Here is a 23,894-nt window from a genome sequence, read left to right on the forward strand (position 1 = left end):
ATTCCAGCAAGGCAAGTGTCTTCATAGCAGGGCGGTGAAAGAATGAGTGCCTTTTGAAAGATGACAGTTGCCAGGACAGCTCACATCACATTCCATTTTGTTGGTTGCCTGGGCTTGCAGAAACAGTTTGGATGTCGAGATGGTACCCTTCATCCAAGTTTTTCTGCTACTGATCAGCTGTGTTCATTGTTTCCCTTTTTGCTTTTATTTTGTGTCTGTGAAACTCTGAAGTCAAACTAGGTCACCTAGTAGATGACGTCTGGTATTAATGAGAGTGATTAGGAAGCAAGCTGTCACTACTCTGTTGCTGTGGTTAACCTTCTTCAAGCCTGTAGGTCTAACACCTAAGCACTGTTTGTGAAGTTACGTTTTCATTGGAAGAGCAGTAGCGTAACAGTGCAATAGATTATAAAAATGAAAGAAAAAAGGAAAAGTTGGTGCTTACTTTTGACACTTTTTTCCAATATTGAAGCCTGATGGGGGAGCTGATTCTATGCTTACGCTACGAACCGGAGGGTGTGGAGTCCCCTTCTTTGGAGATTTTCAAGACCCGCCTGGATGCCGTCCTGAGTAACATGCTCTGACAAGCTCTGGGCAATCCTGCTTTGGCAGGGGAGTTGGACTAGATGATCTCTATGGTCCCTTCCAACTCTAAAAATTCAGTGAAATTCAGTGAAACCGTGTTCCATGAGCACCAGTTGTGATGTTTCTAAGTGGTTAGAATTAGCCATACTGATGTTTACCCTAGTTATGCTCATGTTTGAATGAGTATTTAAGAATGGCTCTTTAAGGGGTCTCAGAGGAAGGGTAGCTGTAGTGCTGGTTCCTCTGTTTTTTTGGTATAAAACACTGAATACAGTGGTTTTCTTAATACTCACGTACCAGGTCTAGGCTGGGGAGTAGGGATTCTCTACCTTTGTCTGGCCTCTGATGTTCCTATTTTCCTATGATTCACCGTAGTGTATCAGTTTTATTCTAAAACATGTCATCAAATTGTGAGCCCACCACGTAGTGAGGTGATTAAAATAGAGACAACTGGATACTGCTCATAGATAAAGAACGCGTGCTTCGTTCAGGTTTCAAATCAGTCTTTCTCTAAAGCAATTAATCCTTGGCATTTAAGGGGCAAGTGCTGCTGTTTGTTGACCAGGTGGTAAATCCTCTCTTATGTGATGCTTCTCTGAAACACTTCATCGTCTCAAGTGCCATTTTTAATCTTATAAATACATTTTTGCCTGAACAGCCCTCTGAGAGGTAATCAAGGCTGGGGGGTTTGTTTCCCTCTGGTCAGGAGAGCCATTAGTAACTCAGGGCTCTGCTGTTTTATAGGAAGTTTTAGCTGATAAATAGAACTAAGTTTTCTTCAGTGGTTCTTTGAAAAAGCTCCTAGTGAAAGACTGGCTTTTTAGCCTTCTGAAGAACGTAGGAGGATGGAAAGGCACCATGTCTTGGGTGACTTACCCAACTTCTCTATCAATTACTGTACTTAACATGTTAAAAATCTGTTCTGCTTCCCGTCTCCCCAGCTGGGCAGCATGGCTCTTTACAGTTTCTCTAATATCTTTATACTTCAATTTTGTTTGGCTTCCAGTGTTACACTTGGGAGTTTGCTCCACGATCCTAATGCATTAGGGCCAGGAAAGGCTTTTTGTGTAGCAGATGCTTCTTTTTGCTTAAATTTTCTTGTTTCTTCTTGTCTCCTTCTGTTCTGCCTTAGATACTTCTCCTTCAGTAATGGTCATATCCTTCAAAGATGGGTAGATAAATTTATATTTATACCTTTCATTTTTACCAGGTTAGATATATATTCCTTTAAATTAGTGTTTTTGTTGTTTTAATGTCTGTGGATGTCAATACTTGCACCCTGTGGACCAGTGCTCCTGACTCGCTTATTTGTGTCTATTTGTGGAAAAAAAGTCTCTGCTCAGAGATAAGTCAGTTGTCTTGAATCTTTTCTCTTGAACGTGATGCTGTTGTTAGGTGAGATACCCTTATACTCAGAGAAATAAATAGGTTGGTTCCCTTTTTCTGGGTTGAGTTTACAACTTTTCCACAATTTCAGGACTGTGAGTCAGGTAGCATATACTGGATGGAATCCGTATTTTTTTAATTGGGAGAGACTAGTCCTACTGATCCAGGAGATACTATTCCAGCTATTTCTCTGCAGTGTTACAACCAACTTCAAGTTTGTCTTCTAGGATGTCTGTGTCTCCCTGAAATATTCAGAATGTCAATGTTTTGTTTATTTTATGTTTACGTCTCTGAGAGGTTTATTTCCTAGAAATGCTCCCAGTTTTCCCTAACTTCATTTGTAGGAGATGCTCAGGATGTTGTGGGATCAGACAGAGGAAAAACTAAAGTTTTAATATTTTCTGGTATTTGCTGCTCTTCTCAATTTTAAAGCTGGCAGTTAACTTTCTGTTGTGGTGTTCCCAGCACTATATGTCCCTTACTCATCAGGAAGGTGCTGAAAAGTGATTGATGCATTCTTGGAAGCACCAGCAAACGTAATATTCCCCTCACCACCTTTTATCCTACTTCTATATCCTTTGTAAAAATGTAGTACACACTTTGTCTTGTAGTCCTATGCAGCTCTTGTGAGTACACGTATCCTTTGTAAAACACAGTACACACTTTGTTTTGTAGTCCTATGCAGCTCTTGTGAGTACACCTTTCTCAGGTTATATGTCATCTGTTTTCATCTAAATCAGCAGTGAATCCTGAGAAGTGCAAGATTTCAGGATCTATTTCTTCTTTAGTATGGCTAGTTTAATGTGACATCCTCCTTGTACCTTTTTTAGAGGATCTGGGGTCAGACTAGACCAACCTGTAAAGCCAAATGAGTTTGCATTTTCTGCTAACCTCCTCTGAACTCCTGATATGATCTTTTTGCTACTCCTGCCCTCTGTGCTGTCTGCTCAGAAGTAACCTCCTGCAGTCTTAAAAAAAAATTGATAGCAAGTAAGTGGAGATACTTCATGTTTGAAGTACTGAGGAAATGTTATTTTTTCTGTAACGCCAAGATGGTGTAACTGAATCCAGTGCCAGCCCTTAAGGATATTAGGAGATGCCACTTAACCAATTATTTAGCATTTCTATTGTATATAAGTCTCTAACCCCTACAGTAGAAATTGATTTAGTGTTTTAAATTGGATCACACGAAACACTGTAACATGGTGAAAATATGGAACAATTGGCTTGGTCTGATATAATTTGATTCTTATGAACTTGCGTGGCTTACTGGTGCTGGTGCTGATAATTAAATGGCTTTTCAAAATGGTCATTGTTGACCTAATTCTATTGGCAGAGTAGTCAGTGGGAGGTTTAATATTGACTACAGTGGGAACAGTTAGACGAACAGATTGCAGTAGAAATCCCATGCTGTGTGTTTAATTTCACTTCCTGATACAACAATCTCTAAATATTAAAGAGAATTCTTGCCAAAATAGAAAAGCAGAACATAGCTTTTTTTTTCCTTTTCTGACAGTCTTGACTGTCCTCACAATCCACTCAGTTATTAATGTCGTAGCCAAGTTGCCAACTGAAAAAGAATTTTTCTCCAAACTTTAGGATGTATAGTTTTGTGTCTCTGTTTTCAGAGCTGATGTTGCTGCTCCATTGTATTTACATTGGTCAGCTTTTCTCTTAACAAGCAAACAAAACAATAGCAGAAAAATCCAAAGAGATTTGGCTGTTTTACCCAGTTCAGGATAAACTCTCATCCTTCTCGTGCCCTATTAAAGGTCCATAAATCTCCTGACTGTTTGGGAATTGCTTTCTTTCCTTGCTCCATTCTGTGTTGCTGCTAATGCTACTTTTCCCTTAGCAACTCTTCCTCTCCCTATCGCTGTTTCGATTTGTCCCACGCTGGTGTCTGAACAAATTATGAATAACCTGAATTTGGAGCCAGACCTTTCAAGTTGTTTTGACCATTTGTTGGTTCTTGCAATTTTCCTCCGGAGGCAAATTAGTGCTTTACCTTCCATGCTGCTTACTTCTCATTCTTTCCCTACGTCTTGCTCAATGGATTGCTTAGTTCCTTCATTATTATTTTTGCACTGCAGAAGTTTCCCCTGTGCTGGTCATATTTGCTGGTGAGCTTATAACAAAGGGCATAACAGGACACCTTTTTTGCCCTGTAATAGCACTTGCTGGAGCACATTTTTGTTTCATTTACTTTTGCAAGGTTATTGGGTTGCTTTGCAGAAGAGGTATGTTGGGGGTTTTTTTAATGTAGACACACGCACTCTGAGGGATTTGCTTTGCCAGGTTATGTTAATTAAACTCTTCATTGCAAATCATTAGCTAATGAGTCTATGGCCAGTTTTCACTAAATAGAAAATAGAGCGTTGGGTCTTCACCAGTACTTCAGAGAACTTTGGAAACTTCTCATTTCTTACTGTAGTGCTTCATGCTGGCACTGCAGTCGTGCTAACATCTGCTCTCCTCCCTCTGTCAGCAGGCTCTATGTGGTACAGAAATAACACAAAGTGCCACCCATCCTCACTGATCTGTAGGGTGGTGTTTTTTTTTTTTTTTATTTTCCTTTTTAGAAGGTGCAGAAATAATCTTCAGCTGGCACCAGGATAATGTCAGCTGTTCTAGCTTTTCAGCCGTAGACGCTTAAAAACCCTCTTGTATGGAGTCGAGCATGGGAGTTTAGATATAAAACACTCTGTAAATTAGTGTTTCAGAGTAATGTTTAGTAATATTCCCCTTTAGCAAAGGAGAGTGTATCTTACGCTTCCGTTACAGTAAATGGGAATTCCAGCATTCTCAAAGGATAGTCACTGTTTCTCATTCCCAGTTCTGCTGTTTGAGTTACAGGGCAGTGGCTGTTTGGGTGTGGTGTTCTTGAATTATTTTTTAAAGGGATGATAAAAATAGATTGCTGTATCTTGAATCAGTAGATGCTATGTCTGTCATGGTGAAAACTGAAGAAAAGTCTAGTCTATATCTTTTCCCTTCTGGGCATTTTTTTTATTGGAGGAGGATTATATGCACAGCAGGACAGCACAGAACGGAGTTCTCGCATCAGAAAGTCTCCTTGATTAGAAAATTTGTGTCCTGAAGTGCTTTTATGGATGCTAAGAGCATTGGCTAGCGGCGTTTTAAAGAACTTGAACAATTAGCTGCTTTAGATCTCTTGATTTGGGCTGTGGGAGACTTGGCACCTTTGTTGTCTTTTGTCTGTTGGAGCCAATTCTTCATTCCTTTTGAAACCTGCTGCAGACATTCTCTTCAACTGGAGAGTTTTGCAGGGCACAGTTCCTTGTGCTGATGTTTGTCCTTTTCAGAAGCATCTTCTAATTCTAGTTAATGCCCAAATTGAATGCAAAAACTGCTACACGGACTTCTAAAAAGTGTATTTCTTGTCTGACTTGCACTAGCTCTTACTGTGTGTGGCAAGATCTGGAACGTGACGCTTTTTGGTTTGTTTTTTTTCTTTTTCTCCTTTGGCCTTTTCCCTTTACCAGGAAAAGTTAGTATGTCAGCACTGGAGTTTGCAGGATTCCTTCTATTATTGATCCGCATCTTAATGGGCTGGAGGTTTCCAGTAAAAGAACAGCAGCAGGTTTTCCTTTGCTGATTTTGGGAACCCTGCTGGTTACAGAGAAACCTCAGGGCGAGGCGCGGCTTTGGCTGTGAACTGCAAATGCTGCGTTTGAAATGGAAGCTTTGATTTAGATTTGGTTTTGGTGAAAATAGCTTGAAATGCTAACGAGCTTTGCAGAACAACCTCTGCTCTTGTGTTCCTGGTTCCTCAAGTGTGTGGGAAACAGCCACGTAATGGACTTTCTTCTCAGCCCACGTTTCTTGCTCATTGACTTTAAAAAAGCAAAACAAAAAATTTTTCTAAAATGCACAGCTTGCTGGAGTGGGTTTGGAATGTGCTTCTAAGTGTGTTGCATAAGGAATATTTAGTTTCCTAGTGATTCCAAGGCTCCGCAAGTAATATTCTCCCCACAACTGCCCGGGAAGGAGACGTAGGGCTGCAATTACAGATGAGGATCTGGAGTCTGGGGAGAACAGAGTTGCTGCTTGTGCGAGGTCATGCAGAGAGGAAATTTCTGAATGCAGAATAAAGCGCTGCGGAGGTCTGTTTCAGAACTCCAGAGTCACTGATGGAGTCTCATTATTTTCCTTGCAGCTTTAGTGCTGTGTAATTACAGGTCCTGTTGTGACCTATGAATGCAATATCAGGAATTTTGTTTGCTGGGGGACTCTGGAGGTGCTCCAGTTTGTCCTCCTGCTTGTTCTACGGATGTTATTGCCAAAATCAGAATGGGTCAGCCATGGCTTTGTCTGCCTTCAGTCATGAGACTTCCATGGATCTCAGCTCCGCAGCCTGTCTGGGTAACTTGTTCAGTGGTGCACTGCCCTCCTGGGGAAGAAAACTTTCCTGTATCTACTGTTGGATAATAGATACTAGACCGTCCTTCCCCAAGGCCCATACATTTATTGTGAAACAGAATGAGAGGTGTTTGAGGAGGTACAGTTTTCTCTGAAACCACCTAACATTTCCGACTTCACTGGAGAAGCTGTTGAAAGGTGAGGTTGTCTTTAAGTTGTGATGGTGCTTAGATTGGACCTTGAGGAAAGGAGTGCAAAAGAGTAGTCTGCAGATAATGTTCTTTCACCTGCACTTCTGGGAATGAAAAAATGAAAATTAACTGATCTTTTTGACAAACAAAGTTCTCATCAGGACTGTAGTGTGCTTGCTTTTGCTCTCCCAGTACAAATTACAAGGTTTCTCGTTTGTTTGCTCTGGTGCTAACACAGATTCATGGACCCTCTGTGGTTTTGTTGATAATTTTGAGATGCTATCAAACCATGGAAAAAGTGGACATTAGGCTACCCATATGGAAAACTGTCAGGAGTAAGGTCAGGTACTGTCAGGTACAGCAGGTTGTATGCATTTGGAACGTTAGAAGCATGTGATTTATGCAAGAGAACCATTAAATCTCAATGGCGTACTCAGGATGACTAGGTAACGTTGTCAGGTTTTTCTTTTCTTTTCTTGGATAATACTTTATTACAAAGTATTTTTAATGTAGAATATCTTTTTTTTTTTTTTCTTTTGCTGAAGGGACAATGGAGACCGCTCCAGGCACCGAGCTCCCCGGAATGCCCGCATGTCTGCGCCGTCGCTGGGGCGCTTTGTCCCGAGGTAAGAGTAAAAGGCTGTGGAAATCCTGGAGGTACCAGTTGCAGTACAGCTCTCTGGTGCTTTCAGATGGATTCCTTTTGTGGCACGGGACTGCGGTTTTCTTGGTTTGCAATTTCTAGGCCCCCTGAGATGGCGTGGTAGTGTGATCAGTTCATCCTGTGACGTTTGAAGGACAATGCGTGGTCCTAGTGCTTCTTACCTGCAGGTTGTGGCTGTGGTGTGAAGGCAGAATAGGAGGAGAAAAGAGTCTGATCAGAGATTCTCAGTGCAACGTGCTGGTTTGAGATCAGAAAGCTATTGTAGGAGGTAAAGGATTTGCTTAATGCTGCTCTTCACAGCCACATTCATCAGAGGAGGATCTAATCTGTAACTTGCCTTTTGTTTGAGGCAGTGAACTGCTTGGCTAAGCAGGGGAGTCCAGCCTTCCCTCTGCTGTAGTCTGCTGGAATATAGTCAAATTTCCTCAAAGTAATTGCAGTTTCTGTCCAGGGCTGTAGTATACTGGGATGTATACTGGGAAGAAAAAAGATTCAGATTAGATCTCAGGAAGAAATTTTTTACTATGAGGGTGGTGAGACACTGGAACAGGTTGCCCAGGGAAGTTGTGGATGCCCCATCCCTGGAGGGGTTCAAGACCAGGCTGGATGGGGCTTGGAGCAACCTGGTCTGGTGGGAGGTGTCCCTGCCCATGGCAGGGGGGTTGGAACTCGATGATCTTTGAGGTCCCTTCCAACCCAAACCATTCTATGGTTCTATGATGTCATTCTCCATGTAAGTTGACTCTTTTTGTTTTGCAGACGCTTCTTGCTACCAGAATACTTGCCTTATGCTGGGATTTTCCATGAGCGGGGACAACCTGGTCTGGCCACCCATTCCTCTGTCAACAGGGTTTTGGCAGGTAATGAGATCACCTTGTTTGCAGTAGTCACATAGGATTTTTCTCGTGAATCTGAGCAGAGGAGGATTGATGAGGAAAAGTCTAATTCCAGCTTCTGAGGTTCTGGTTAAGTCTCCTGAAACAAGAGAAAGGACTGTTAGAGAGTGATGCGGTGAGCTGTCGTTCAAGTGCTCGTGCATTGCAGATTTCACACTTCAAGTATGCCTATGGGAGTCCCTGCACGAATTGGGGAGGGGTGCTGTTAACAATTCTCCCTTTGTTTAACCTTCTCCCCTGTCCCTAGATGTCTTTTTCTTAACAACCTGACAGACTAATGATCAGCTTGCTGCAGGTCCTTCTAATTGAATTATAGGGTGCCTTGTTCATGTTCCGGCTGGCAAGATGCACACAAGGCAATGCGGGATTCAATTAGGATCTTAATAAGTGCATATTAAAAAACTCAGCTGCCACCACATACAGCACACAGGCATTTGGGAGCCTTAAAGGGCAGGCGGAGGTGGGAAGAAGGGAGGTGGGGGGGAGAGGAGGAGTATGGCACTCTGGCAGTTCATGAATGAGATAGTTATAGATGACACATCTTGAGGGTGAGTCTCTTTTGGCTGGATTTGAGTTGCTCTGTAATTAACCCTGGTGCAGAGGAGTCATCTTGGATCTCGGGGGAGAACGAGGGATGATGTATGGACAGGTAGGTTGTGGTTGCCTTCATTCCTGTGGGTAATCCCAGGACCACCACTAAAAGGAGCGCTGAAAGGTTTCTCAAGAGGCTGCGTGACCCTTTTCCTTATCCTAAGGCAGGATCAACTATACCTAAACCAATTTGGACAGGATTTATCTAACCTTTTCTTAAGAGTCTTCATTGGAGTTCTCCCAACCATTCTGGGGTGGAACTGTTGTTGTTCCTGAGTGACTTGTCTTTGGTAGCAGATTTCTGGCACCTCCCAGACTTGTGTTTCCCTGGCCATTTTGGTTTGAGTGTGTGGTTCATCGACCTTGCTGTTGCAGTAATAGCAAGAGCTCAACCAAAGGCTACCCTCCAAAGCACCTCTGTGGTTTTTTTCCTTAGGAAAGAGTGGAGCTCTCATGTACTTTCCTGTGCTTGATGCCAGTGTGGGTTTGGCTGTAGGCACTTGGAAACAGTGCACTGGGAGATAATAACTTGCTGCAAGGGAACGCTGCAGAACTCTTATGTGGCCCCACTTTGCTGCAGACACCTGCCTTCAACCCTCCTCCAGTCCTCTTTGCAGTTTGGCTGTTCTTTAATGGCTGGGAGACAGTCTGGCTTTTTCTCCTTGCACATTTTGGGGAATTTGAGCCCCAAAATATATGTACTTGCTGTTTGTTGCGTGTGCACGTGCCAAGATTAACAAAAGAAGGCAGAAGTTGTAATCATGGGACTCTCAACAATCAAGATCAATCTTTTCTGTATGGCACTGTGCAGAGCCTACCTAAGACAAGGATTATTAGCTCCTGCATTATCATAGAATCATAGAATGGTTCAGGTTGGAAGGGACCTTAAAGAGATCATCTGGTTCCAGCCCCCCTGCCCTGGGCAGGGACACCTCCCACCAGACCAGGTTGCTCCAAGCCCCATCCAGCCTGGCCTTGAACACCTCCAGGGATGGGGCAGCCACAGCTTCTCTGGGCAACCTGGGCCAGTGTCTCACCATCCTCACAGGAAAGAATTTTATCCTAATATCTAATATAAATCTCCCCTCTCTCAGTTTAAAACCATTACTCTTCAGCCTATGGCTCCACTCCCTGATAAAGAGTCCCTCCCCATCTCTCCTGTAGCCCCTTTAGGTACTGGAAGGGCTCTAAGGTCTCCCCAGAGCCTTCTCTTCTCCAGGCTGAACAACCCTGGCTCTCTCAGCCTGTCTTCATACGAGAGGTCCTGCAGCCCTCTGATCATTTTCATGGCCCTAATTCCAGTTGAGAATTGAGAATCCAATTTCCTTAATCAATCGTCATGGAACCTCACGTTGCTGGGAATGGCTGGGACTCCACAGTAAAGGCTTTTATTGATTTAAATATAAAATTAATTCTCCTAATACAGCAGCTGGTTGTGATACTTTGTTTTAATATTCTGTTTACTTTAGTCTGTATTTACGCTTTCAGCTTTCAAAATGTTTTTTACATTTGTGCTCAAAAACATGTTAATGTGTCACAGAAACCAGGAGGATTGAAGTTGTAAATATTAAGTGGAGGCATGAAAGATGAGAACTAGAAAATAAGGTTGCAATTGTGGAATAGTTAGAGAATTTTTTGTGTTGGGCAGCAGCGTTGTGATTTTCAATATTTTATTTCAGAGCCATTGTAAGTTGCAGTGCTGATAGTATGTTTTCTTTTTTACTTAGCCTGTGCCAAAGCTTTTGGTAGTTTTTTCCTCACTATCATAATGAAAAAGCTCTCCTCGAGCTCAAAAGTGCTTTAACCCTGGCCTGGTAGTTATGGGTGAGGTTGCTGGCCTTGGCTGCAGGGAAAAATCAGTCATCTGTCTTCCCATTAACACAGACTAATCTAAGCTTGAGTGCCTTAAATTGCTTCATCCTACCATGTATCCAGACTGTCATTTCTGAATTACGTTTAAGTGCATAAATGCCAAATGTGTTTCTTATGTAACCTCTACAGCATTTGAGCAAAGATGCCAACCCCCTCCCGTGTTCCTAACCTGACAGCTTTCTAAAAAATGACAATAGGCTTCTGTGGTCAGCTGTGAGCGAGAGCTGGTTTTTGGGGAAATGCACCCCATTACATTTCTGTCCTCTACCCCACTTAACTACTGCACGCAGAGGGGAAATAAAAACAACAGACAGAGCTCTTATGGTATGTGAATTTTTTTGTGGTGTACTGACTACATTTCTTTATGTCGAGGCTCTTGCTGTCAGGTTCTGTCCACGTTCCCTTTCAGCTGTCTGTTTTCTGTGAACAGCTTTCTGTTGTTGAAGTATTGTTCTCCTGCGACTGTTAGAGACAATAGCTCCACGCTAGGAAAAGGCTGCCTTGTGAATAAATTCTTAGAGCAGCCCGACTTCATGAACAGCTAAAAATCACAGGTTTTCTAAGCGGAGGGGCTAGCGCAGCAACGCGGTAGGTTTGGCAGAATGTCTCTTGACCTGGCAGGCAGGGCTTACAGAATCACAGTATCACAGAATCTTCTAGGTTGGAAGGGACCTTAAAGATCATCTTGTCCAACCGTCAACCGAACTGACAAAAATAGACACCCACACAACAAACAAGGAGCATCATCTGTGCAGCAACACAGTAGGTTTGGCAGAATGACTCTTGACCTGGCAGGCAGGGCTTGGGTCAGGGTTAGAGAATTCCTTCGTACCAGCTCTCTAACCCTTAGGTCAGGGTTAGAGAATTCCTTCGTACCAGACAGGGACTGGTAGCCATCCCTGGTGGCTTCCAGGAGAAGTATAGGAAAGGTGACAACAGATGGGTAAGAGTAAGTGGGAGTTCAGGGGGAGAACGAAGCGCTACTAGTCAACATGACAGACAGAGATGTCTCCATGCCAGCAGCCTCATTTGCATGTAGCACTGGAACAACAACGAATCCCAGTAGCTCCTTCCTGCCTGACTCCGTATCTACTGGTGCGGCTCAGACCTATCAGTTTGCTGATAACGGTTGTGCTGCATCACCAGGTAAAACACCATGTGAAAAATATATTGCATCAACATTGCTACCTTGAGCGTTCAAACTTGTAATCACACCAAAAAGTGTTGGTAGTTTGACAAGTTATATTTTCCTGTAAAGTCTCTGTTGATTGGCAGTAATTACACTGTCCTCCTTTAATCCTTTATTAACTGAGTCTTATATCAGCTTTTTCATTATTTTGTCTGGAATCAATGTCATGCTGACAAGACTGACATGTCTCATCCTGTTTCAACCTTTTAAAATACTGGTATAATACTAGCATATTTTTCAGTCTTCCACATTCCCCTTTTATTTCAAGGCTCATCAAAGAACCTGAGAGTTCATTTGGCAGCTCTTCTAAAGCTCTTGGTGGTGTGGGCTGTAAGCTGCCCTCCGGACTCTCCTCTCCTTGGTGAACTGCTATAAGTGGTGGGGTTGTGGTCTCCAAGGAAACATCCATACTGTGAAAGCCAGTTGATGTGGTTGCTTGCTAAAGTGATGGTGAAAGCAGTAAACACATTTTGGCTTCTGATGCCAATTGCATGTGGCAACGCAAGCCCAATACCACATCGTGGGGCCATTTCAGTCTTCTAGTCTCTTGGGTTCTCCGCTATTTGCAAGCCACTGGAGTGGGGTTTTTTCTTCTTTTAATTTTTTTCCTTCCTTCCTCTGTGCTTCCCTGGAGATCCCAAAGAGCTGTTCTGTGGGATGGGGTTACACCTTTTGTAATGGGAGTTAGTACTACTGCAAAGTTCAGCAGCGTTAACACACCTGGCTCTGGATCCAAGAAACACACAGCTCAGTATTGTGTTTACCACCTCCTACTGCTTTTTTTCCTTTGTTTTCTTTGAGCTGAATATTTCTATCCTTTGTTTTGTTTGGGGTGTTTGTTTGTTGGTTTTGGTTTGTTTGTTGGTTTTGGTTTGTTTGTTGGTTTTGGTTTGTTTGTTGGTTTTGGTTTGTTTGTTGGTTTTGGTTTGTTTAGGTTTTTTAAAAATACATTTCTCTTTCTTCTAATTCACATTGTGAGCACGACACTGCAAAGTAATTTGAAGGTCAAGTCGCAGATATTTTTGGCATTTGATATTAGGCAGATGTACTTTTAATATCTCTTTTAAAAAAATCACTAAAACCATTTTAAAACAAGATCCACTTCATTGCCCTTGAAGTGCTTGTGACCTCTTGTTTGCCTACGTGAACTTTTCCTTTAGGCTTTCTAGTAATGGACTACCTCGGGATGGACACAGACATGCTAATGGTATAGTGGAACAAAGAAGGCTTTAGTTTCAGTTCAGTGAAGCTCGGAGGAAGAAGAAAGTCAGTATTTGCCAAGGAACTTTGCAGGAGGCTTTAAAAATTGACAGAGATGCAGGTTTGTTGACATTCCTGTCACTCAGCAGGAGACCTGCAGATGAAAGTTTACTGGTTTATGATAGAGTTCCCTGGCTTTGTGAAATCCTTGTGTCCTGTCACTTTGTTTTAATAGGCATCTATTCAGTTACACGTATCTCAACAAACAAAATATTTTTCCTTGCATGAACACAGATCATGTTTGTCTATTCTGGCTTTGCTACCAGACTTGTATCTGTCTGAATGCGATCCAGTGCAGTTGCTCTGGGTCCTTGCCCTCATGGGGAGATCCAGGATGAGCATGGCTTAAGGACTTCTGTGATACGACGCTATGCATTTACAGTTGAGTAATTTTATTGCTATTTCAGGGTAATAGATTCAGGCCAGAGACTGAACACTTACATATGTTCAAAGATTTTTCCGTACCCCATGCCTATTCTGAGTGTGATCTGCTGCAAGAGTAATAATAGTGCAGCTTTGGATATCTCTGCTGGGCTTGCCCAACAAAGCTCTCTGTCCATGGCCTTGTTAGGCTGGGGTAGGGCTGAAGCTATAGGTGAAGCTAAGAATCAGTTGATAGCCTGCTTTTAATTGGGATCTAGGACTTCAAAGTACAATGGTCAGCTGCTGTGTACCCAGAATCACATAAACTATCCCATTCTTCAAAGCTGGCTTCCCAGGAGAATTCTAGGTCACGTGTCTTCAAGTGAATTTCTGTACTTCAGCCAGAAACTGCTAACGCGCAATTCTTGGAGCATTTCAAGCTTCATCAGGATGAAAATTAGCTAAGATGCTGGATAAATGTTGTCCTCCTTCTGTGACAGGAAGATCTGTGTGAGCATATGATAGTTTTCATAAGAAGAGTTAGGGTGATGGCCTCTCCCTGTCAAGTGTTCAAATCAGACCCAGTAGCTAAGATGCCTCCTGGTGCGCGTTCCCAATCTGTTGATCACTCTAGCAGTGTTAAGGGCTAATGTTCAAATACAAGTGAATGGCTCAAACCTAAAGCCAGTTAAAATAGACGTTGATGAGCCTGTGGTACATCTAATTGGATACAGTATTGGTTGCTGCTGCAACTAGAATTAGCCCAGTAACCTTTCGCTTCTGCTCTAATGATGAAAGTGATCATGATAAGAGGCTGCTTTGGTTGCCTTGGAAACCATATTGCAGGCAGATTCTCCAGTTCCTCTGGCGTTGCAGGTGTGTTTGCCTCCCATGGCTCAAGTCTTCTTGACCGAATCCCATTCCGTTGCGTACGGTGTCAGTGAGCTGTGAATTCTGTTCCGAGATGCTCCTGTCTTTCAGATGTGCTTGAGGTGATGCACAGCTCTACAGACCAGGACCAAGATGATTTGAGAGCTCCAGAAGACCAGCAAACAAAAAACCACAGATAGCTAGAAAATGTCAGGCTGCTTTGTGTGCTGGAATGGAAGAACGTTAATCTGGCTGTCTACTTACAATAGGACCAAGATGATTTGAGAGCTCTAGAAGACCAGCTAACAAAAAACACAGATAGCTAGAAAATGTCAGGCTGCTTTGTGTGCTGGAATGGAAGAACGTTAATCTGGCTGTCTACTTACAATGCTCTGCTTGCTCTACACTTCTGTTCACTTGCTGCTTCCATTTACCAGCAAAGGTGCTCTGTGGGCACAGACACTTCTCCGTTGTCAGCTGTGAACAGATTCAGTTTGAATTCTTTGATTGGGACAGTAAAAGTGTAAAGCACTAGAGACTGAAGGATAGAGGGAATGAACTTGCATCAGAACCCTTGTAAGATGCTGTCACCTATTTGATTCCGGAGACTAGAGTACTCTCAAGGTTTGAGTGACTCCCAAACCAGTTTAATTTCTAGAATTTGTAGAATTTTGTGTATCAATGTCTTTATATTGAAAGACCTGCCCCTTCCCACCTTAGAGCAGGAGACAGTCCAAAAAAAGTCTCTTAAATGTTGCACAATAAAGGTGAACTAAAGAGCCAAAATAATGCTATTAGTGCTTTAAAGCTTGCTCTTGCTCAGTCCTTACTGTTCTTGTCTTTCCTTCATGTTTTTGAAGCTCAAGCCATTGCTCATCTCAATCTGCGAAGTCTGGGAATATGTTAATTGAGAGAGACGTGAGTCAACTGGAAATAAGAATCCACAGCTATGTGTGCTATGGGGGGGTATTTACACTGCAATTTTGGGGGCATCTGACTCGGGAGGGTAAGCTTCCTGTATGGTTAGCACAGAAAGAGAACTTCTGCTCTGATTCATCACCTGAACTTAGGTGCTCTGAATATTCTGTGAAGTTGCCAGGTTATCACTGATTATATAGGGAGCTTTGGAAGAGTGCTGTGGATACCTTACATGCCTAAGGGTTCCATCCTGCCTTGATGCTGAGTGCAGAAAAGATGGTATCTAGAGAGGAGCCTGGGCAGAAGGGATTAAACGAAACAACAAGGTGGTACAAGAAACAAAGAAAGCGGGAACTTTTGAGAGAAGGAAAAGCAACAGCTTTTGGTTTGCATGGAAAGTGCTTTTTCATGGGTGTTTTGCTTCCAGAGGTGAACGCTGCTTGGCAGAGTGGCAGTGCCAGTGTATTGTATAGTTTTACTCTTGATCAGTGCTGCTCACCTGCTTTCTTTATTTTCTACATTTATCCACTGAAAAGGTGGAGTTGCTTTCCACTTACACGCCCCCTCTCGGTACACAAACCCTACCACTGTCTACAGCAGATAATTAAGTTTTCTTGGGAGAGTCTGTACCCTTTCTCTCTTTCTGCAGCTTTTTCTTCTAGATATTTTGAATGTGGTTTTTTTTTTTTAAACTTATTTTATTTCTTATGCCTCACAAGCTACCATATTAGCTAAGCAAATGCACGAGTACCGTAATCAAGTTTTATTTTTAAGTGAATTAGCCTTATGTCTTGTCAGTGGATGTTTTCTAGATCTTTCATCATATTTTGCTCTTTTGGTTTCCTGCCTCAAAAAGTAAAAAAGGCCCACTTCAAGCATACACAGATAAATAAGGAAGTATCTAGAGGATAGTGTTGTGGGAAAAGTTCTTCAGGAAAACAGACTTTGACCTGTTCAGGGATCTGCTTGGGGGCCAATACATACTGTTTAACATCTTCATTCATCACCTGGGTGATGGGTGGGAGTGTACCCTCAGCAAAACTGGGAGGAGTAGGTGAAGAACCAGAAAGCTCTTCTGCTATTCAGAGGGACTTTCATAGGCAGGGAAATGGGCCATCAAATCTTAGAAAGTTCAGTGAAATGCCAAGTCCAGCACCTGGAGAGGAATGACCCCATCCACCAGTCCAGGCTGTGGACCTACTGACTGGAAGGTATCTTTGCAAAAAAGGACCTGGGGTCCTGGTGGGCAACAAGTTGAACATGAGTCACCAAATGTGGCCTTGCAGTAAAGAAGGCCAACAGTACGCAGGGTTGAATTAGGAAGTGCATTGCCAGCAGATTGAAGATGATCCTTCTCTTCAGGCCTGGTAATGCCACATTTGGAGTGCTTTGTCCAATTCTGGGCTCCCAGTGCAAGAAAGGCATGGATGTACTGGAGCAAGTGCAGCAAAGGGCTACAAAGATGAGTAAGGAATTGGAGACTCTGACTTGAGGGGAGAGGCTGAGGGAGCTGGGCCTGTTCAGAGTGCAGCAAAGGGCTACAAAGATGATTAAGGGATTGGAGACTCTGACTTGGGGGGAGAGGCTGAGGGAGCTGGGCCTGTTCAGACTGGAGAAGAGAGGTCGGGTAGATCTTATCATGGTATATAAACACCTGAGGGAATGAAGACAGGTCTCAGGGGTAGATCTTATCGTGGTATATAAACACCTGAGGGAATGAAGACAAAGAGAGCTAGGATCTTCTCATTGGTGCCCAGTGAAAGGACAAAAGGCAATGGACACAAATGGAAAGTCCATTTGAACTTAAGAAAACTTTTTTTGTTGTTGTGAGAGCATTCAAATGCTGGAACAGGTTGCCTAGGGAGGTTGTGGAGTCTCCATACTTGGAGATACCCGATGCTGGAACAGGTTGCCCAGGGAGGTTGTGGAGGCTCCATCCTTGGAGATACCCAAGGTTGACTGGAGATAGGCCCCTGTAGCCTGCTGTAACTAAGCCTGCTCTGAGCAGGGGGTAGGACTAGAGCATCTCCAGAGGTCCTTCCAAGTTTGACTGGAGACTGACTCTGCTCTGAGTAGAGGGTAGGACTAGAGCATCTCCAGAGGTCCTTTCCACCCTCAATCTTCAGTGATTCTCTGAGCTGTATGAATGCACGGGTGCAGTGACATGATGTTTGGGTTCAGCGTAGGTGAGAATGGAGTTTGTTTTAGCTGAAGGTGTGTTAATCACCATATTTCAGCAGTAGGTACAGCTGCTGCTGGTTGCATGTATTGGCATTATCTCCTAAGCCTATTGTAAAACCTTATGACGGTGGTTACTGCAGAGGACTTCTGCTCTTTGAAGGTTTGTCTGAGAGAGCAGATGTTACTGCAGAACACTTTGTTACTAGCTTTCCATGAGGATACTTTGTGCCAAGAATCTCTCATTTTCGGTTCCTTTTGGTAAGCTGAACTGAAATCCCAAAACCCCTCATTTGTCTACTTCTGTAGCATAGAAAGAATTGGTGTGGATTAGTGGCTGTATGTTATGAGCATAATTTACAACTTTATTTGCAAATGAGATTAGAATGAGCACAACTTTTCTGGTCAGAGTGAGTGCAGACCATTGTTTGTTTGGTTTTTTTTCTTTTTTTTTTTTTTTACAGGATATGTATTATGAGGTCTGAGGTGTCAGGGGATTTTTGGGTAGTATCTGGAAATGTGACTGCACTGAGATTAGCAGTAGTTGGAAAGATCTGCATTTACTCAAGTGTGCCAGACACTGCCTGCGACTGGCTGTATTTCAGGAGTTGTGGAGATGTTTGCTGTTCGGTGTCCTCGGAGTGAAGTTTGTTAGAGAAATGTGTATGACTTTGTCCTCCACAGGCAAAAGTCCTATTAAAGCCCTTAGAGGTCCCCAGTACAGAGCCTTGAAGTGATAATTACACTTTTACCATCATGTTCCCCAGCAGAGATGATGGTGTAATCGCAGGGTTATTGTTACCAGCCCTGGTACCTAGGTTTCCATGGGCATTGGTGGAAGATGGTTCAAATGGGAGCAGAGGGGTACTCAAGGCTTTGAATTAGGCTGAAACAACAGGGAAGATTCTGGACAGTTAAAGGAGGCACTTCTGTGGAATGACTCTGGGCCTGAGGTGAGATGTATTTCAAACAAACCAGCTGCTAAGGACTCTTCGTAGAATCATAGAATGGTTTGGGTTGGAAGGGACCTTAAAGATCATCAAGTTCCAACCTTGTACCAGACCAGGTTGCTCAAAGCCCCATCCGGCCTGGCCCTGAACACTTCCAGGGATGGGGCACCCACAGCTTCCCTGGGCAACCTGTTCCAGTGTCTCACCACCTTCAGGGTAAAGAATTTCTTTTTGGTATCTAATCTAAATCTCCCCTCTTTCAATTTAAAACCATTACCCCTTGTCCTGTCACTGCACTTCCTGACAAAGAGTCCCTCCCCAGCTCTCCTGTAGCCCCTTCAGGTATTGGAAGGCTGCTCTACGGTCTCCCTGGAGCCTTCTCTTCTCCAGGCTGAAGAACCCCAGCTCTCTCAGCCTGTCTTCATAGGAGAGGTACTCCATCCCTCTGATCATCTTCATTTCAACAGGTTCATGTCACAGAATCAGAGAATCACAGAACCTTCTAGGTTGGAAGGGACCTCAAAGATCATCTTGTCCAACCGTCAATACTCTTCTCCAGGCTGAAGAACCCCAGCTCTCTCAGCCTGTCTTCATAGGAGAGGTGCTCCATCCCTCTGATCATCTTCATTTCAACAGGTCCATGTCCTTTCTATGTTGAGGACTCCAGAGACTCTTAAAACCTTAAAGTTCAGTCTTACCAGTCTGTTGCCATTGACCTTTGAAATAACCGGGTGTTTGGGGTCTGGGGTCGATCCACTTCTGTCTGTTGGTTGTAAAATATGGAGTGTGACAGTGGCATCTGTTTACTTGGAAAGCAGATCTTTCTTCCAGTCACTTCTTTCCCAGTGATGATCCAGGCAATGGAACATTGTGGGCAAGTGAGTATTATTACAGCCCCGAGTGAGACTGGATACCTTGGGACGAGTAATGGGTGTCCTATTTGCAGTTTGTGAAGGTTTGTGTCGTGCAAAGTAGTGACTCTGAAAATGTGTTTGGGGAATTGCACATGAACCAAGGGAACGTGAATTCCTGTCATAATGACATAGAGATAATGCCTCAGACCTTATATAGGCAGGCAATATGGGGGATTATGAAACTGCTGTTGTCTTTTTATATGATCTTATTAACAGCATTCCAGATGGCAGGCAAATCCATGTGCGACTCTTGAGCCCTTCTGAAGTGCAGACACAAAGTAGCTGAAGAACAAATCAGCTGAGGAAAAACTTCAGCTATAGAATGACATAAGCTTAATGCACTTAGCTAATCAAAGCAGTAGTAGGTAGCCATTGTTACTTGATTGGTCTAGATATATCTATGTGGGGGAACGATTCCTGCTAGAGCACCCTTTAATTCAATAGACAACAGGCACAGAGAGATGCAGAAGCTGATGTCAGACCAATTTGGACTAGAAACACATGGCAGATGTCCAAGTAGCGGTGTTAGGGTGTTGGTTTGTTTTTTTTTTATTATTTCTGAAAGACCTGCTGCATCAAGTTCACCGCTTACCTTATGGTGGCTAATTGCTGAAACAGGTGTGGGTTTTTTCAAGTACACGGAGTGTTTAAACTAACAAAATTGTTGCCTGGGCTTCAGGGGAAGTTCCAGCCCAGTGCTGGAAGCGAGCGCCGAATCTGAAAAAGATTATATATCGTATTTGCTGATGCAGACTGTCCCAATAAGCCTTTCTTTGTAATGGTGGCTGGGAAGCTAAAGCTGGCTTTGAGATTCAGAAAGGTATCGGAGAGAGATGACGGTGTTCTTAAAAGTGAAAGGTGCAGGCTGATTCCTTTTGTGTGCATTGTTAAAGCGATGAGTTTCTACATATCATTATATCAGGAGGGGTGAGATTTTGCAGAAGTGCTCATCTTTTTGTGGGCGGTGAGGGCCCCTTGGGGACCTGTCTCTTTGTGGGTGGTAAAGCTCGCTTAGCCAGAAAAGTATTTTCCCACACCTTGCTGCCCCCTTTTTAAAGGGGAAAGGAAAAGAATAAAAATAATTGCCCACACTCCAGAGCGCAGAGGGGAGGCAGGAACCCTGGAAAATCTGCCCCGTGGAGGAGGTAGGAATTGTCAGTGACCTGCCACGTTTGGCTGTCATCTTTGAAGAGAGTAGTCGTGATTTTTGCTTACGTGTTTTAAATGGGGGGTGGGGAGGTGGGGGGAAACCAAAATACACCACCTCCACAAAGCAAACCCTGAGCCCAGATTTGCTACACCCAATATAGGATATCCTCACGGACACTTTTATAGCCATCCTGGTGTAAAGGTGGAGGATGCTCTTGCTACGGCAACGTGGTTGTATGTTGTGTAAGGGATCTGATAAGGATGCTGTGTGCTGATTCCTAGCTCCGTTTCCCAGCTAGATGGGATTGTAGCACTGGATCTTTCTGCTTGCTACCCTGGAGGGTGTTTTGTTTTGTTTTTATAACTGAGCATTAACGTATCAATCTATTACCAGTTAGTGTATGCACAATGAAGATTGTTTCTCGCTATTAGATTCTGCAGTGATAGTTTTCCCTCCACAATAGTATCATTGCCACAGCTTGCTCTCTCTTTTGGTTTTATGCTTCTGGCCTGCTGGCTTTCCTTGATTACCAGGGAAGAGGAATGGGAAGGTATTGTAAGGTTAGTCACAACTTACCTGCCTTTTTGGAGTTCCTTTTGAGCTGTGGGTTGGCTCATCCCAGACGGGTTTACTTTACCTGTGTGGTTTAACTTAACGCCAGCCAGACCAAGAAGTCACCCTCTCTGTGCAGAGGCTGGAGGAGTTTTGGAACGTGCCCCTGCCAAGGGCAGAGCCTAGGGAAGTAAATTTAGGCTGTGAACTTTGCCGAAAACATAAAAGCTGTGTTTGTGGATGGTTTTTTGGAGCGTTAAACGTGTGGTAAGGTGGTTTAGGTGTCCTGCATGAGACAGAGAAATCCTTAAAGAAGAGCAAGCAGAGGATCCAAACAGTATTTGTGCACTAGCAAACACGGACCCTATTCAGGATGAGAGCACTATTATAAACTCATACTGCCTTTTATCTCCTTGCCTCAGAAGTTCATGCAGACAGCAGGAGGTTTTGTACACCAACAAATATAAGCAGGAACCGAGGGTGGAGGTGTACATCATATACGTCTCCCCCTTCCCACCCCCTTGTTTTTTAAAAATCAGTATACCACCACCTCTGGAGTGAGGCAGAAAAAGGAATGGTCTCCAGTGTCTGCAGGAGCCCGGAGAGCTGGTTTTGAACTAAGCAGGAGCTGCAAGCCAGTGCTACTAAAGGAAGCTGTATTTTGCTTTCTTGAGCAGTAGGTTGACACACTCTCCTGCTGAGCTCAGCGTGGGCTGGACTCCAGCAGCCCCGGCACTCAGGAGTTACCATCTTTCTGAGAGTTCAAAATCAGTAGGAGCTGTGAGCCAGCCTCTACCAAGGTAACCACTCTGGGCTCTCAGGTCCTGCTGAATTCCCTGGTTTCTGAGACCAGCTCTTGCTGATCTGGGAGCCATATTCACATCTGTTTCCTTTGCTTCAAGCGCTGCCTGAAACTCCCTGTACAATTTCAGCTGTGTCAACCTGCTTCAACAACCCACCTGGGTGGGAAGGGGTACGTAGGTGTGGCTGATGACCCATTAGATAACTTCAGAGCTGGCAGCAAGCTGAGAGAGACCAGTGTGGAAGAAGTTGTGGTGCTGTTTGTAATTGCTCATTTGTCTCCTTTCAGCATCCTTGGGGGTGGTGAGATTGGTAGTGGTGGAAGTTATTCACAGAGAGCAAGGGGAGGAGTAATCCAAGAATCAAAAATATTATCACCTTTGCTAAGTGAAGGATAACGATGACAGACTACTAGTCCTGAGCTTTGACCAGGGAGGACATCACTAGAAGCAGAGCAGCTTTAGAAGTATTTGAGAGATGGAAGGTGGGCTGGAGAGGATCCAAACTGGCCTTACCAGAAAAAGAGAAGTGACAGCTGAGGGTTCACATGGTGCAGTTTGAGAGCTAGAGATGAGAAGAACATGGGAGTGAATGCATTTCCCTTTCCCACCTTAGACATCCAAAATGTGATAGAGAGTCTCAGGAATTTAGAGATGCAAGACGTTAATGTATATTTGTATTAGGAGAGGAAAGAGAAGAGCATACAAGTGTGTAATGCCAAATGGCAAGGCATGGGAATTGGCACGAGAGGAATAGGGAGAAGGGGATAAAATCACAGAGGCAGGTGGAGTGCATAGAAGGAGTGCTTGGGAAGGTGCTTCTGGATGCGATGGGAGGAACTGCAGGAGGGGAAGGGAAGGCTGAAGGGATGGAGAAGGTAATGTCACTGTTATTTTCTTATAAGCAACTGAGATTCTGCACAGGGAGAAATGGAGGCTGGAGGAGGGGAAGGTTTGAGGAATGAGTCAAAGGTGGTGATGAGGCAGCTGGGATTGCAGGCGTGGGTTTCAGTTAAGCTGGAGAAACACTTTGTCTTTTTTCAAACAATTGTTCGTATTAGCATTCATGGTGTGGGCATGCATGCACCCATCCATGTGATGTGTGTCTCCTGGTGTGCCGCACACACGAGTTGTTTGAGGATCTGTCTTCTGGTTCATGACAGACCAACCCAGTCAGATCTTGCTGTCTTCCCTGAGATGCTATAGTAGAAGTAGAAAAGTTGCATAGTGGAGGAAATCGGTCTGGTGACAGTTTTCATTAGAGTTGTCTCACAATAGATGGTGGAATGGAAATTGATTTCAGGGCTAGGTCAGGCTCAAAATCTGGTGGGGAGCATGACAGGGAGAAGGAAGCAAACACCCACCACCTCCAACCTCCCCTCACCCTCCGCCCCCAAAATCCCATTACGAGGACACTGAAAAGCGTGAAGGAAGAAAGGAGAAAGAGGGCTGAGGGTAGACAAATAACTACCAGTGCTTATAGAGTGGAAATCATAGCAAGGTGTAATGAGAGAGAAAGGCTGATAGTAAATGAGACATTAAGTTGTGGTGGGGAGGGAGTCGGTAACAAGAAGTTTAGAGGAGGAGTTTATAGGCCACGTGAAAGGAACAGATTTGCAAAGATTTTGAAAGGTGAGGTGAGACAGCATGTAGCTAAGCACCATTGCTGATTCTTTGATCTGATAGGAGCTGGACCTCTGTGTCTGCTGCTGTGAGGATGAGATCTTAGAGCCTCTCACCACAGTTTCTTTTTAATTTGGGACCCCTATCTCTAGTAATGCATGGCCTGCCCAAATCTCCAGATCCACAAACCAGTAAATTGTGATTGCCCTACCTTCATCATCTGAATTTCCTTCCACTCTTGCTTATGAATGGAGTATGGAGTAGCTGTTGGTGGGTATATTGTATAGCAGCTTCTTGGACAGTTATGCTGAGTATCCTTTGGAGGTATTGTGAGCTGATTCATGGAATCACAGAATTGTTGGGAGTTGGAAGGGACCTTCTAGAGATCATCCAGTCCAACTCCCCTGCCAAAGCAGGGTTGCCCAGAGCACATCACTCAGGACGGCATCCAGGTGGGTCTTGAAGATCTCCAGGGATGGGGACTCCACACCCTCCCTGGGCAGCCTCTGCCAGGGCTCTGCCACCCTCACCGGAAAGAAGCTCTTCCTCGTATTTGAAT

The 23,894-nt window shown here is 43.8% G+C and overlaps 1 protein-coding gene across 4 annotated transcripts in view; it reads left to right on the forward strand.

Moving 5' to 3' along the window:
* Positions 1-23,894, forward strand: part of AMBRA1 (autophagy/beclin-1 regulator 1) — a 154,981-nt gene that overhangs the window by 51,122 nt on the left and 79,965 nt on the right. For 3 of the 4 annotated variants that reach the window (XM_014950364.1, XM_014950367.1, XM_014950366.1), the window contains 2 exons: positions 7,088-7,171; positions 7,969-8,069. In XM_014950364.1, the coding sequence (XP_014805850.1) occupies positions 7,088-7,171; positions 7,969-8,069 (185 nt within the window). The remainder of the gene's footprint in view (positions 1-7,087; positions 7,172-7,968; positions 8,070-23,894) is intronic. The other variant, XM_014950365.1, reaches the window with a different exon arrangement.

The sequence above is a fragment of the Calidris pugnax genome, unplaced genomic scaffold (assembly GCF_001431845.1).
Source record: "Calidris pugnax isolate Ruff unplaced genomic scaffold, ASM143184v1 scaffold68, whole genome shotgun sequence".
NCBI lineage: Eukaryota > Metazoa > Chordata > Aves > Charadriiformes > Scolopacidae > Calidris > Calidris pugnax.